This window comes from Mercenaria mercenaria, chromosome 16 (assembly GCF_021730395.1).
Source record: "Mercenaria mercenaria strain notata chromosome 16, MADL_Memer_1, whole genome shotgun sequence".
Taxonomy (NCBI): domain Eukaryota; kingdom Metazoa; phylum Mollusca; class Bivalvia; order Venerida; family Veneridae; genus Mercenaria; species Mercenaria mercenaria.
Window position 1 is genome coordinate 14250148 of NC_069376.1, and position 17516 is coordinate 14267663.

The following is a 17516-nucleotide window of genomic DNA, read 5'->3' on the forward strand; positions in this document are numbered from 1 at the left end:
AAGCATGATCTGGGTGTAACATAATAACAGTATGTCAGACTGATTTGGGCTTATCACATATTCGGTATAATACCAGATTGATCTAGATAATTGACATAACTACAGCCTGGGAGATCTGGGTTTCAAAAAATCACAGTGACAGACAATTTTGGGTTTAAAACCAGTAACTGTTTCAAAAGCACTGTAGCCAGTTAACCTTCTGAAGTATTCTACAAATAGTGTATCAAATCAAAGCATAAATGAAACCTATTTATGGCTGACAGTGCCAAAATGTTTGATTTTGCCCCTGCTAGAACCTATAACGAATCTTAGGTTTTCAAAAGGAAACCAGATCATATTTTGATTGTGTGTATTGTCCAATTTAATTGACCTGTCAAAATATGTTCCTGGCTTTCATGTTAATCTTCATATAGGCTCGAACAGAATATAATAAAAGCCGGGTCCATTTTTGACAGGTTAAATAAATTGGACAATAAGTGTTGTTTAAATCGAATGTAAATTGTCACTTTTACTGTGTTCACAAGGTAAAAATAAACAAAACTGGCTTTTAGGGGTCAATCTTGGGCCGAAACTCTGGAACCTAAGATAAGATATGACAGATTCATCAAGATCTATGGTTGTTAAAGATATTGTAAAATTAAACAATAAATAAAGTCTCTGTATAGCTGCAAAAGCCATAATAGCAATTTTTGCCACTTTAATAGGCGGAAACTCTGTACCCCATGATGGGTTCTGGCCAGTTTTCGAAAAGAATTGACATATTTTGCCAACAGAAGTTGTGTGAAAGCTAGTTTGATTAAAATCCATTGCAAAATGTGGTCTCTATTATGTTCAGAGTCCAAAATAGCAAATTTTGGACCTTTAAACGGCCACAACTCTGGAAACCATGATGGGATTTAGTTAGTTTTTGGAGGGAGATATATATAAGACTTTATGACAACAAAAGTTGTGTGCAAGTTTTTAATAAAATTGCTTGAAAAATGTTTTCTCCATCTATTTTACAAGAAATTAACAGATGATGGACGGACGAAAGGTGATTACAAAAGCTCACCTATGTGACAAGTGAGCTAAAAAGAGAGAATTTTTCAATGCAATTCTAAACCTGCCTCAGACAATATTTACCATTTTGTTGTTATATTCGTAAGTCAAAATCTTCCATATTGCAAGTGTAACGTATGTATTCATGACACAGCTTTGTCGAAAATTATTGTGAAAGAATGCTCTACAGTTGTCTTCAAATTTCACGCTCACAAAATACTTTTCCCCGTAAGACAAAGATCCATTTTCTAACATTTACGAAACAGTGCTTTTGTTTGGATTTGGGGTAAGTGTCATTTTTCAACAGTATTTCAGTTATGTAATGGCGGGAAGTTAATCTTACCAGTGCTCCTGGATTCTGTACCAGTACAAATCTGTTCTTCGCAAGTAACAGTTACTGTTAACTTCCTAACATGAATCAGAGGTGGAACACGATTAATTTCAGACACAATTTCTTTTATCTTTTTGTCCCTGAAAAGATACGGCCTGCCCAGGATCGAACTTGCGACCCTATGTGTACAATCTGAATATTTGCGCTCTCCTTATTACAACTTTTGTACCGTATAATTTTGCATAAATGCAAAGTTATCCTGAATAGCCTTTATATTTAATATCGAAAAATAATGCTGAAACTGAAAGTTTAAAAAGAAAAAAATGAATTCCTCCAAAAATTTTGAAATTACATTTAAACAAAACAAGGAAATCTCTTGTTAAACGGAAGGTTAACACTTAAGCCCTAGAACCACAAAGTGTTGAACTGTTTAACATCTTTAAACTGCAAAATTCTTCTCCTTAAATGGGGAAAGAAGGAAGCGCATTAAAAATTCAAATATCTGAGAAAAAAAAACTCCTAAAAGTTTCTCTGCATTTAAACAATCTATTTCATCTAGTAACTGGAAACTATTGACATTTATCCTATCCTCATACAAGATATAACACAAAATCGGCCTGCCTAAAAAACTTTGCTTTATCTAGTCAGTGTCAAGATATCACTTTTGCGGGAACTTTTGAAATCACATATTTTATCAAAATTTTGCATTGAAACCGTCACCATTGTATTGGGAATGCTTGAACTTGGGAAATGAGTGGTCAAATTATAGGTTTTTATCCAGAAACAAGAATGTTATTGCTATTTTTCACTTTTACAGCACTTCAGCCGGAATTTTTTGAAAACACCATTTTTTTCTGAATTTTTCATAGAATCCGTTATCATTGTATTGGAAATGTTCTAACAAAAAATAAGTGGTAATACTAGTATCAAGTTTTTATCCAGAAACAAAAAAGTTGCAAACGTCATATATGACGTCAAGTCTGCATGCTGTTGCTCTTTCCAACGACTTTTTCACTATTTTCTGAACAGGTAGGACAAATAGAATATTAGATTACTGTCTGAATTTTTTTTAATTTATTAGGCTTGTCTACGAAAAAATATAAGGCTCGGCACAGCCTCGCCTAATATATTTTCTTCAACTCGCTTAATAAATTTAATTTTATCAGACAGTAACCTAATATTCTCTATTTACCTGGAGTTTTACGGTACTTATGTATGCAAAATGATGAATGATAAAAATTTGCTGGTAATTTAAGAATTTACAAGCTAATTAAACTGTTAGTTGTGTATAGAGGTGTCTTATCAATGTGCACATTTGTCATTCTGAACCTTGACATTAACCCCTACAGTGTTAATTTCTATAATGAACTTGTCCAGCTTCCAATTTGGACAGTACCATAAATGGTTAAAAGGGGTGCATACCAAAACTGAATGGTGAACAGTGCAGATCATGATCAGGCTGCATGGATGTGAAGGCTGATCATGATCTACAATGGTCATAAAGGCAGGATCAATCTTGTCTAGCATAGTAAGGGTTAATATTGCTATCAACCATGGACTCTGTTTCGGTGCTGAAAGATACAAACTTCATTTTTTTTTTCAAAATGAGGCAAACAGAAGAAACTACAATTTTGTCTTAAATTTCAACTATCACATGTTGTTAGACATGTTCTCACACCTTCTTATTATAAATCGTGTCTGTTTAGATTTGTGATACATGATTCATGATGATGGTAATATTACAGAAATCTGTTCCCACATTTACCTATACACATGGCTTTCCCCCTCAAATTTAGAATTATTTGGCTACCTTGGCTTGTGTAATATATAAGAGTCCATATCACTGACCTAAAGAGTCTGTAAAATACAATTATTTTTTAAGCAAATACAGCACCACGTCTTATAGTCAAATCATCTTATAGATGGGTAAATATGGTAGATGGTAAATAAACACTCAGCAAAAAACACCAAAATTACTGATAAGCTTTGATAATGTGGCAGTTGAGTCTATTAAGTCCAGTGGTGTTCAAAGATAATCCGTCATAGATCCATTGTAAAGCAAATATTGGATTTGCCTGTACTGGAAAATAAACAGTGTCGATTGTATTGAGGTCAACTGCCGCATTATCAAAGTTTATTAATACAATAACATTAAATGGAAGGCATATTTAACATATGAATGCCTATTTCATACAGAATGTAACATTTAGATGGTATAATCAGCATCGTGTTTGACAATCAAGGCATTTTCTTCAGTGTGTTCAAGAAGGCTTCAGGCAGCCTCGTTTCATAAACAGAAAATATTCTGGTAAAAGGTGCTGACACATGCTCAGACACGACCATTTTCTTATCCTCTGTGAAATCAGCACTCTTCAGGACAGTCACTTTTTGCAGATATACTTCGAAATGCCAAAGGCAATGAGTTCCATTGATAGTGACAGTGTTTGGAAACGTCTTTGTATTACAGCTGTCGTACAGTCGTTCACCAGGGACATACCCAGTCTTATAGCTGATCTGTTCAGACAGGAATACATACTCGCACAAAACTCTTATCTTCTTATTATCTTCTCCAACAATTAAAAACCTATCATCCGTTTCAACTATATGGCATTCCCTCAACAACTTCTTCTCATCTTTGGTGTTTAACAGCACTTTCACGGTGCTATTTCTTGCTCTCAGCTTAGCTAAATAAACTACAGTAGAAGCGGGACTGATGCAGTCAAATGTAGAATGAATGATCAGCACCTCATCCGTCTTTGAACTGATTTTTATTTGTGTATCTCTAACAGGACCACAGTCTTTGTCATATTCAAAGCCACCAGTAACCGACAACGGTTCTGTTTCAAACACCTTCACAAACTTCATTTTATCATTTAAACGATACCCAATTAAATGGACCCTTTCTTGCTGTTCATTCAAATCTGACGCACTACACGATTCATATTCCAAAAACCTGTTTATCATGTAAAGAGTATCATTATGAACGGTGAAAAAACTGTCCAACAATGATCCCTGCCCTCGAGAATCAACCAATGTCTGTTTTGTTACAGTGGAACCTGACTTTTTCTTATGGTTAAAGAAAAGCAAAGAATGGTCATTGTAACTATAGGTTACAATATCCCCATTGATCAGGCAAAAATCAACAATCTTCTTATCTTCATAAAAGTCACTGGTAAACGCAATACTTTCGACAGGAACTGTACAGTAGTGAAACCAACACTGTGAACTAGGCACATAGACACAAACATCTAACGGTTTATCATCACTGCACCAATCAAAGTCTGAGTTCTCATCATCATCATCATTATCATTTTCATCTCTGATCTTTCCAATAGTTACAAGCGCGATTTTGTTTTGGCTTTTGTCTGCAGGTTCCGTCTTCCGTCTCTTCACTTTACTTGTTGAGGTACTGCCGTCACTTCGATTTTCAATTTCACGCTTTGCCACACTTCCAAAACCTTCAACTAAAGCTCTTTGTAAAGTGTCTACAAAATCAGCTACTTTCCTGTTGTTGTCAGGCTTTAGACCAGCATCTGTTTGGCTTGTAAGCATCTTTTTAAATGATTTTTCTACTTGTTTCTTGGTGAGTGAAGACTTCCCAAAGTCGCTATTACTTACCATAACGGCTTTAAGAACACGACATGCCACAGTAGCATGTTTCTCAGAATGGTGTGTTCCCACCCATTTAGCTATGAAATCCACCAACTGCGAAATTTCACAGAAGTTCAGAAATCCTTTCACTTGAAAATCTTCCAAGTCTTCAGGTGTTACATCTAATGTTTTGTCCATATTGATGAGGTAATTATGAAACCCAGCTTTCACCATCAAGGATGCCATTCCTTCAACATTAGAAAATCCTACTTCTTTTGCACACAAATAGTACTGCAAACATGTATCTCTTGATAACTTATTCATCATATAATCTTTAACTTTCACACGCATATTATTCATCAAAAAGAAAGAAGCGAGTCTAGCAAGATCCGCTAGATTTTGGGCAGTAATTTCAATATTACAGGTATAGATGAAGTTTACGACCTTCTCCAGGTCATCAGCATTTTTCACAGCTGATGTCAAATCAATCTCGCTTTGATTGGAGTCGGAGAACTGGCCATGAAACAGTGTTCTGAAGTACTCACTTTCTGCAGCTAGAACACTTTTATGTGCATGTACAACTTCTCCACTTACAACTAATTTGACATCACACAAGCTTTGTTTCTTTCTCTCCTCATTCATGTACTCCAGGATGTTTCTATGGTGATCATAGAGGGAATTTAAGATTGGCATTGTAGCTCTCCAAGCCTGAAAAACATAAACAGATTATTCACTGTGATGTTTAAACAAGAGCTGTCTGATGACAGCGCACTCGACTATTCGAAGAATTGATTGAAGAATGGGGTCAAAATATTTCCACAGATATTCAGACAAAAGAAATAAATAGATTAGACAAACAATGTTCCTGTATTTCTTTGATTTCGATAACTCTTGCACTAAATGGCAATGTATGAACCAATTTCTAAGTCCAAAAAGGGCCATAATTCAGTCAAAATAGTTATGTACTCTTGCCTACAGATGGAAATCATAATGATAAACATGTGTTCAAAGTTTAAAAGCCATATGTCAAATAGTTTTGACAAAACGTGGACTTGTATGAAAACAGAACCAATTTCAAAGTCCAAAAAGGGCCATAATTCAGCCGAAGTATATGACAGAGTTATGTACTCTTTCCTACAGATAGAGACTATTACTGTGAAATCATTAACATTCGCGGGGGGCTAATTTTCGTGGATTTCGTGATAAAGTCAATCCACGAAATTTAATCCCAATGAACAAGTAAAATTCCCATTCAGTTTATGTTCAAAAGTTGAAATCCACGAATTCATATCCCCACGAAATTGCCATGTTGACCAAAACCACGAAATTCCATGCCCACGAAATTAAATGATTTTACAGTATACTAAACAAGTGATAAAAGTTTCAAAGCCATATGTCAAACACTTTACAAAAAATATGAACTGGTATGGAAAACTTAACCAAGATTTCTAAGTCAAAAGGGGCCATAATTCAGCCAAAATCCTTGATGGAGTTATGTACTCTTGCCTATAACTGGATATGGTGATGGTAAACAGGTGTTGAAAGTTTCAAAGCTTTATCTCAAAAGACTTTGTCAAAATATGAACTGGTACGAAATATTAACCCAGATTTCTAAGTCAAAAGGGGCCATAATTCAGCCAAAACCCCTGATGGAGTTTTGTACTCTTGCCTATAACTGGACATGGTGATGGTAAACAAGTGTTGAAAGTTTAAAAGCTTTGTCTTAAAAGACTTTGTCAAAATATGAACTGGTACGAAAAACTTAACCATGATTTCTAAGTCAAAAGGGGCCATAATTCAGCCAAAATCATTGATGGAGTTATGTGCTCTTGCCTATAACTGGCCATGATGATGGTAAACAAGTGTTGAAAGTTTCAAAGCTTTATCTCAAAAGACTTTGTCAAAATGTGGACTGGTATGAAAAACTTAACCAAGGTGTGACGCCGACACCGTGGTGAGTAGGATAGCTCTACTTATTCTTCGAATAGTCGAGCTAAAAATTTCAGATCTGTCATGTAGTGTACCCCCAAATTTTCAAGTGTATCCCTATTTTGCAAAAGCAGGGGGTACATGTACCCTTAACTTGAAAAATGAGTGGGCATGCTGGGTGGGCAGACACCGAGTGTCCATGTTTTTTTGTATAAACAGCACTATAGTGATGTTTTTCTAACGGCTTTAACTTTAAATTCTTAAAACATAAATGATATCAATGATTTTTTTATCAATGGAAAGGATATAAAACACGCAGTTTATTTATTATTTTTAATTATTATTTTGAAATAAAATGGATTAATTATGAATGCTTAACTTACAGTGTTTTTCTAAAACTCTGAAGCATTGTTATGCCGCTGTTAAAATCATTATATGTCATTTAAAATGGTTTTCCATTTTCAAAAGATATTTAAATAAGATAATCTGAAAATCGTGTTTCAAAATTTTCTGAATTTTTAAAATCCATAAATTAGCGAAAAAGTCATTAAAAATTCCGATCTCATACACAAACGATGTAAAAACATTTGTTTTGCCCACCACCAGATAAACAGGTGTTAAGGTACTTCCACCATCTTGAATATAGAGTGACCTTCATTTGAGGTGTGAAAATATAGTGAATCAAAGCTTTCAAATGCAGCTGTTCCGTAGCACAAAAACAGCTCAGTTTGCAAGACCCGAACTAAAAGTAGCTGTATAAAAAGTGATACTAAAATTTGGAAATAAACAAAGCAGATATTTTACCTGTATTTTTCCAAATTTTTGGTTAGATTTATAAATCCTTTCAAAATACTTTATTAAAAAGTCATGAATGGCAAAAGTTAGTTCAAAGTTTCAATTAGTGCGTAGGAGAATTGTCTTACTAAATAGAACTAAACTTATTACAAAATCTGTTTTCAAATCTGACCACTTCATATATTAAAACGAAAATACATTTGTACATATTGCTATTTTCAACATACATAAAAGTAGTGCAATGTGCGCACAATGATTTTTCTATGTATGGTGTACCAAACTGCCTAAAATTGTAAGAAAAGTCTCCGACTTAATGCGACCAAGATTTGGCAATGATCAAAAATTCGTTTAAAGGATTGTGCAAGTATAAGAAAGGTTTAATTTATTACAGTGGAATTTATGTACTAACACGCTGCTTATCTCAAGGAAAATTTGGAGCAAATGGAATTTTCGAAACTTCCTGCGGTAACTACCGAAATTACTTAACGTAACTTTCTCACACATACGTGATTTTATATTTATTAATTATAACAAGAGGGCCATGATGGCCCTATATCGCTCACCTGTTATCATTGCACTTGAGGACAAGAAGGTCCTCAGAAAAAATATCTAAGTCCAAAGGACAGGAACAACAAAGGAAAGAAAAACCAAAAAGAAAAACAAAAGTCTTACAAGGTACAGATATGTCAAAATACACCTAAAAATTGGAGGTACCATCCATGTTGTACCACAGAAAAGTGGTCTTGGTTTTTCCCTACGGCCAATAATAAAAAAGTTACTAAAAATATGCTATTTATAGTAACGTAAAAGGGAAGTAATTCAAAAGAAAATTATTGTAAGTTAACAAAAGAAGAATCTGCCAAATAAATATGTTGACATAAATGAAATTTCAGATCAGTAGCTTCATTAGTTACGGAGATATACCCATTTTAATTTGAAATAAAGGGAGGTAATTTGACATAAAATCAGTCCATAGTTATCTACCCTGATTGGCTCGGTCCAACTAATGACAATAATGAAATTTCAAATAAGTCATGTAAGTACTTACGGATATAAATCCATTTTGACTACAATTAGGGGAGGTAATCAGATATAAAATAACTCTGGAAACTACGATTGGATCTGATTTGTCATGGAATCCAAGATTTATTGTTGTTGAAGATATTTTGGAAGTTTATATCAAATAAAACCATAAATGAAGTCTCTATATGGCTGCAAAAGCCAAAATAGCCAATTTTGGACATTTAAGGGGCCATAACTCTGGAATCCATGAAGGAATCTGGCCAGTTTAAGAAAGGAACCAAGATCTTGTGGTGATACAAGTTGTGTGCAAGTTTGGTTAAAGTCAAATCATAAATGAAGTTGCTATTGTGCAGACAAGGTCAAAATAGCTAATTTTGGCCCTTTCAGGGGCCATAACTCTGGAACCCATTAGGGGATCTGGCCGGTTCAACAAAGGAACTGAGATCTTATGGCAACACAAGTTTTGTGCAAGTTTGATTAAATTCAAATCATAAATGAAGCTGCTATTGTGCAGACAAGGGCAAAATAGCTAATTCTGGTCCATTCAGGGGCCATAACTCTGGAACCCATAAGGAATCTGGCCAGTTAAAGAAAGGAACCAAGATCTTATGGTGATACAAGTTGTATGTAAGTTTGGTAAAAATTAAATCATAAATAAAGCTGCTATTGTGCAGACAAGGTCAAAATAGCTGATTTTGGCCCTTTCAGGGGCCATAACTCTGGAACACATAATGGGATCTGGCCAGTTCAAGAAAGGAACCGAGATCTTATGGTGATACAAGTTGTGTGCAAGTTTGGTTAAAATAAAATCATAAATGAAACCACTATCATGCAGACAAGAAATTGTTTACGGACGGACGGACGGACGGACGAAGGGTGATCACAAAAGCTCACCTTGTCACTATGTGACAGGTGAGCTAAAAACAATCGAAATATTTGCTTTATCACAATATATGCAAACATTTTAGATAATCTTGAAACGTTTGGCCGCAGTATTTCCGCATACTGGTCCGGGACAAGTTCGATGTGTATAGAGATTCCTTATTAGATGTTTCATGCATCGTAAACTTACCAGTTTTGATCTATCGACTTTTTATACACTATGAGAATTTATCGCATAGTGCGGCAGTTTTCCTTTGATCTTTGCAGTATGTTAAACATGGTAACACACATTAAAGGTCCAATACTAAGGAAAATGAACATTTTAATTTCTTTTAAAAAGCACAGAAACTATTTCATTTTATTGGATAATGAAAGTTGGTATGTAGAAATTCGAAATAAATCGCAGTATATGTACAATTATTTTTCTATGAAGTATGAAGAAAGTTAAAAAGACCTGGGGGGTCATTCTGTCGATTCATTGAAATTTCAACATAATACACATACATTTCTTTGAGTTCCAAAGACCTTCTGTAAATTTTGACCTGCCAATCTTCATTATTTAGTGTCTTGCAGAAGTCTATGCACTGGCTATGAAAAAAAATGCCAACTCACTTTCCCTTAGTAATGGACCTTTAATACTACAAAATCTGTGCTGATATTTTACAAAACTGTTACGATATATATCAACACAGAAATCTCTATAGAGTTTCATTAGAAAAAAAAGTGTTGTGATATATATCAGCACAGTAAAACTGTTCCGATATATATCGCAACACTTTTTCTCTATTGAGGTCCTATCAAGGGAGTATAATTTTTTCCTTTCAAAGAAAAGATGATTTTAGCTCCAATTTACAGTTCACAGAGAAAGAATTATCACAAACACCTACATGTATAAAGTAAAAGAATAAATAAACTAGAATATTTCAAAAACTCAATAGTTATCGCCAAATTCAGAAATACATGAAATATATGAATTTCTGAGATTTCTCAATTTGATTTTTTTTTACAAACAAAACAACAATTTTACAATATGTTAGGCCAATGAAATGCAAAGATTTAAAACCAATGCAGAAATCTGTTGGATACTTTTATCTGGGGAACACATTTTTTTAAAACAGAAGTTTTAGTGTTTTAGTCAGCGAGGTGCAGAAAGGGAATCAAAAGAGTAAAAATAATAATAAACAAATTTAAATGAAAATAATATATAAATTTTAATGATAAAACTATGCGATAAAACAGTTATAATATGTAATGCTCGTGTGTTACGAGGATATATCAGAGCTAGGGGTATATCTCGGTATTTTTCTCTGCACATATCTGTCTCGGCCTACCGGCCTCGACGATATGTGCAGAGAAAAATACCCTCGATGTACCCCTAGCTCTGATATATCCTGGTAACACACTCTCACACATACTATAACTATTACTTATGCAGCATGTTTTTAAAAACGCAGTGAGAATAAATCGCAGACAAAAATATACAGCCAAATATGTTATGAGGTAATACAATTTGTATACAATTGTAGATAGCTACAAAACAAACAAAATGCAATCAGTTGAACTTTTCAGGCGAAAACCTGATGATTAAAATCAGAAATATCTCAAAAGTTACTGTTCTTCGTTAAACAATAATATTTTTTCACACTTTCATAGATATAAACTGATAATAAATGTGTATTGAAATTCCGGCATAGAAATGGACACTGACTTTATATTACTGCGGTGTTGACAGCGGAAGCAGCGGTCCAGTACTAAGACTGTCTACGAAACCAAGGATAATGAGTACAAACATAAGGTACACCTGAAAATAATAGACTTGCTATTTGCCGAGTGCACACTTGTTTTCTATAGTCGTTAATATAAAGTAGACTTTGAAATATGCGCACACATGCATAATCTCATAAGCACTTCTTTAATATATGAACCGCCTCGGTAGCCTAGTGGTATCTAGCGTCCGCTTCGAGAGCGGGAGGTCGTGGGTTCGATCCCCGGCCGCGTCATACCAAAGACGTAAAAAATGGTACTAGTAGCTTCCTCGCTTGGCGCTCAGCATTAAGAGGATAGTGCTAGGACTGGTCAGTCTGGTGTCAGTATAATGGGACTAGGTGGGGTATCATGCCACGTGTCTACGGCATGATATTCCAGTGAGGCAGCACTATAAAGTTGGGCATTGTGCTCACTGCTACAAGTAGACACCGTCGTTTATATGACTGAAAAATTGTTGAAAAAGACGTTAAACCCGATCACACACACACACACACACTCTCTTTAATGTATGTTCTCTGAAATTAATAAATAACTGGCTCAACTGAGACACCATACTTTAAAGTAAATTCAGTTTATTCACCACGAGGTTCAAAATGCACGGGAGTCTCGTGATAGTACATGCCTTTAATTTCACATGGTTAAAGTGTAAACAAATAGTTAAATTTGCTTCGTTTTATTTCTCACGGAAAAGATCTGACGGTTTTTGATATTGGAATAATTTTAGAACATATATGCATTTAAAGTTGAAAGTTGATCGTTTTCTACAGGATGTAAAACTGAAACAAGTAAGCACTTTTACTTTTTCAGCAATGTCCCTCAGGTGAACTTTAAGACTGTTTACAAAGAGAAACCAGTTTTGTGTCATCCTGAAATGCGTTGTTCGGCTGAAACTTATAGTTCCCGGAAAAGTTCTAAAATGGTTTATTTTGGGGATTTTTGTTTTATTTATGTATTCAACACAATGTGCAATATTTCCAGATTTTGAAAATGATTGAAATTGAACTTTATTTTAGAAAAAGTTCCGATCTTTCAATAATATTTTGCCAGCGGATGCTTACAAATTTTAAGTGAAACGCCTTTCTTGTCCAAGACAGGTGTGTAAAGCGAAAAACTATCATTACACATTGCGTTTATTCTTTAAATGTAAAGGATCGGTAACAGATTAAGGAGATCGGACAGGGCAAAACTATACTAAATGGATATCTCTAACCATGAATAAGGAGGCATATATATTTCAGTAAGGAAATCTGAGGTAAAAGAACAATCATATATTTAATTTCTTGAAATAAACATGGCGACGAAATATTTTAGAAAAACTGTGCACGTGTTTTGCGCATTAGAATGTTTAACCTGCATTTTCTTGAAAAAGTAACGCTCGTGTGCACTATTTTGGCATTTCTTTGATTTGAAAATAAATATTTTATAGCAATTTACATACATGTCAAGTTTCCCGGATTGTCCGGGAATCTCACGGATTTTTTGGCCATTTCCCGGACATACGGAAATCAATCATTTCTCTCGGAAATCCAAAATTCCAAGCTAATGCTTTCCTGTATCAAACAAAATCCCTAATTACACACTGTGCCTGACGTAATTTATCACTCTACTGGTATACTGGTTGAGGACCACCAAATCCGGACGACCACCAAACCGGAGTTTCGTAGTTGCTAAAGTTTGCTGTATTTTTAGCAATCTTTTATAAGTCAAACACACATTTGATTTTTTAACAATGATGTGGAATTATATCTGACAAAAATAACTTATTGAGGAGGAAATTTCATTTTTTGATTTCGTCATTCATACTGAAGCATGAAACTATCATGGGGGATTTGGAAATCCGCACTGTATTTCTTACTATCATATAGCAGTTTTCCAAACCAAAAAATCTGAATAAAATTTATATCTTTCAGGCCAATAATGAATACTTTGACTCGTTTTTACATTACATAGCAAAATGTCATCAGTACAGAGGTTCCCATAAGTTGTAAAAAAAACTGTCCAGATATACGGTACTGCGAAGCAGTGAAAGTAAGTAGTTTAGTTGACCCTACATTCGGCCCTGGAAAGGGCATTAATCATTCGTTAGGGGTAAACAAATTAAGTTTGCTTCTTGAGGGTGCACCTAACTATGTTCATGTGAAATTTCACAGTTGTAATGAAGGAAATAAAAGAGAAAATGGCGAAAAACCTCTAAAAGTGTCCGGTTGGTGGCCCCCGACCAGTATTGATAAGAGTTTAACAAGGTCACGCACTGATGACATTCTGCAAACAGGTGTGTACTGTGCTATTTTTAGATTGTGTTAATTGGCGAGTGGTGATACTGACATAATATGATGATAAGACAGGAACTTGTTTATAGAAGATTTAGTGTGAAAAGATACATTTGAATAGATAAAGAGCCAGCCTTTATTGGAATGATGGCAATCATTACCAATGATGGCATAATTGAGAAAACAACTAGAGATAGGTTTTAACATTCTTTTTACACTGCTATCATGGTTTTGTATTTCATTTTGATGAGTAAAAAGCATTTTTCAATGTAGATTAAAAACGGTGAAATAGATTTATTTCCAATCTATTTTAGCTTCTGCTCATTTGCAAAAAATCAAGGAATGTAAAAAAAACAAAAAAACCCTACAGATTATTCACATAAAAGAAGTCGCCAGTATAAAACTTTAAATTTCTCTGCTCAGAGAATACTGTAATAACTAAATAAAGTTACTACAAACCTGTATGGTTTTTTTTTTTTTGTTTACATTGCAGAATTTCTAAAATTTTCGTTTTGGACAGTACCAGTAACCATGGTAACTGTTAAAAGGGGTGCTTACAAAAAAGATACTGGCTGATAAATGGCAAACAGTGCAGATCATGATCAGACTGCATGGACAATTTACATTGGTCGCAAAGGCAGAATCAATTGTATTCACATGATAAAGGTTAAAATGCTTTATAAAGCAACTTGAGCAACTAAAAACATTGCCCAGATCCGACCTTATCTGTTACATAGTACAGTCGAATACCGTTACCTCAATATTCAAGGGACTGTAAAAACTGCATCGACGTATCCGAAGTTCGACGTAACGATATCGACTATCTGGGACTACCTTGTACTTGTGTGGGACGTCTATATTGTCATTATATCCAATGCTTTTTTCAGAGGATTTGAAAGGGGAAAGAAATAATATAAAACGTAAATACAATTTTAATTTTATTGACAAATGAAACATCTTACATACATACATACATACAACCTTTTAATTTTTCAAAATATACGTGTAAACATTAGCATTTTTATTCCTTCCTTAAACAAGTCTGAATGCAGCGGTAATGTTCCCAGCTGAGTAGTCATTTTGACTGTGCTTCGATAACGAAAATTTGCCAGTTAAATACGCATGTTGTTACTCAATTCTAGATGGTAGATTTTTACACCGTCAAACAGAAAAATATTTCATCCAAATTGTTATATTGGAAAACAGCTTGCCCGCTTGCACACTGTTTTATAAGACTAATTATTGGGAATTAAATGCAAACTTCCTGACATTTAAATTGGATTAAAGATTAAATTACAAACAAAACAAACACATAAACTAACTCGATTATGATTAATACATCGCCGGACAACAATAGGTTGATTTTCACACCTTACAAATAACATGGACATTTTTTTGACAAGCTGTGATATCGACGAAACCAGGTGTAAAAACAGTACAGGTAAGTTGACGGGACTGAAAATTCTCATTGAGCTAAACAAAATATCAAGCTAATCATATCGAGGTAATGATAAATAATTACATTAAAATATATAGGGAAAAATCGGGACCGACTAAAACACATCTTGCTAACCGGAGTATCGAGCTAACCGATATCGAGGTAACGATATTCAACTGTATTATATTTGACCAAAAATTTCCTAAGAAACGTTTGTCGAAAAAATCTCCTGGATTTTCATCAAATATCCTGGATTTTGAACTGAAATACCCTGGAAAATTGTCCACGGAACTTGACATGTATGAATTTAGGTTGCATACGATACCAATTTTGCACCAAAAATGTTCACTCATTTTGTTCCAAAGCACTGTGGAGATAGGGTTCAGCGTAGCTTTCATGCTCGCAAGTTTACCTACAGATATATCTTTTCAACATTTATCATATATTTTTTGTGTCCTTGCATTTCGAAAGCTGTTTCGAGGATTCTGATTTTTCACATGAATTTCTAATTTCAATTTGCGGAAGTACCTTAATGCGCCAGTGACATCACCATAATCACCGTGATCTCTTCTATAATATTACTTTCTATAGGCATTCCTGTATTCATGAAATTATCAAATATATACACAGTAGTACCTTAATGCGCCAGTGACATCACCATAATCACGGTGATCTCTTCTATATTACTTTCTATAGGCATTCCTGTATTCATGAAATTATCAAATATATACACAGTAGGAACTTTGGGAACAATAGGTGTAGAAAACCTGTTACACCTGCCTATCCGAAATATAGTTAACTGTCAAGTTACGAACACTTTTAAAACATAGAGATGTACAACGTTAGGTTCTCAAAAAATATCAACACATTCATTCTTACCAAAGTAGTAATCTGCTATATATGTAAGTTACCGTTTAATAACACTGCTTGTTAGACAGTGAAAAAAAATCTGCATGGGCGGTTAGCTCGCGATAAATCCTGTATACGCCGGTATTTTGCCGGTCGGTGTACCCCGGGACACCCAGAGATATCACGGGGCACCCCGGATACCTGTATTTTGCCGGTATGACATCTACCATACCCCCACTTCGTGAAAATGGCTTACTAAAAGCAGATGCAACTATAAAGGCTAATATCTTAAATGATAAATCCAAAAAGCTTCTACTCCAGTAACAACACAGGAAATACAAGACCAAGGTCCTAGTCCTCATCAAAAAATGCCAGCCATAATCATCTCTAGAAAGGAATTTCTAAATTATTCACAAACATAAAGCTTCAAGTCCTGACAATATTACATGCTAAAATTTTGAAAGAATTTCAAGAAATTATATCATCAATTCTCACTATAATTTATTATAATAAGCCTCTTGCTGAAGGTTTACAAAATGTATGTTAACATGGTTAATGGCTAAAGGCAAATAACTTGCCGATTTGCTTAATAAATAAAACTGAAACTGGATATATAAAAAAAACCGTTCTGAATATTTGTTAAACTGATTAATTATTCTGACATGAAATACCCAATATCTATAAACTTGTTACCCTTAAAATATGTTAGCACCCTTGATTAAGTGTTGATTAATCACCGTCCATCAGACTGAGCAACTGTCGGCACGTGTTTAGTTGATTGGATTATCTCATCATAATCCAGTCACGTAATAGTAGCTGCGTATAATGAAACGATTTGATTAAAAATAAGTTCTTCCTTTTTTAATTAGTGATAAAATAAATATGTTATATCGCAGACGTTACCTGTCCTTGTTTAAAGGTCATGTACTTTGAATACATATATATGAGGAAATCGCAAATATTAATTAAATTTATAGGACAGAACAAAACTGCATAATTTATGCAACTATTGGTAAATTAAGATTTTGCCGTCTTTTGAAGGTTGCTCGTAGAATATTAAAGGTAAAAAAGGTAAAGGTCTTGTTTATTATAGTGTCACCCCTGTTGAAAGGGCCGACCAATTTGGCTCATGAGACACCTTTATTGTGCGTACCAATTACCTCCCAACTCCTGCCGCTATACCAGGCACCAGGCGGATAGAAGTCGGTAACCATTCATTTAACTAGCTCGCAGCTCACGAACCGGCCTTTTCGGAAGGAGTCCCATGACAAACATCCTACAGACAAACGCTCCCCATGGGGGGCCCGAAGCTTCGACCCCCCGATCTAGAGGCGGACGCCTTAACCAATGGGCCACGGTGACCGGTAGATATATGCTACATCTGACATAAGATATTTTCCTTTAGTCATACAATAATATGGACATAAGACTCCTGTAACTACCTTTCGAGGTCTCTGACTTTAAACGTAAGTTTATAACTCAATTAAGTAAAATTGTTGAAAAAAAAACTACCAGTTTAAAAGATACACAGAACGAAAATTTTAAGTGTACCAGTATGAAAATGCCGCTAATTAGTAATCTTTTGTTGGGAATAAAGTTGCAC

The 17516-nt window shown here is 34.6% G+C and overlaps 1 protein-coding gene across 1 annotated transcript; it reads right to left on the reverse strand.

The window, feature by feature from the left end:
- Nucleotides 1-515: 515 nt before the first annotated feature.
- On the reverse strand, nt 516-16035 carry LOC123541062 (uncharacterized). Its single transcript, XM_045326425.2, has 2 exons — nt 15944-16035; nt 516-5668 (listed from the first exon to the last, which is right to left on the reverse strand). The coding sequence occupies exon 2, from the start codon at nt 5651-5653 to the stop codon at nt 3608-3610; it is 2046 nt and encodes a 681-aa protein (XP_045182360.2). The 5' UTR covers nt 5654-5668; nt 15944-16035; the 3' UTR covers nt 516-3607.
- Nucleotides 16036-17516: the final 1481 nt, after the last annotated feature.

Excerpts from the sequence above, each read along its gene's own strand:
- LOC123541062 (XM_045326425.2), bottom strand. The coding sequence starts at position 5,653 with ATGCCAATCTTAAATTCCCTCTATGATCACCATAGAAACATCCTGGAG.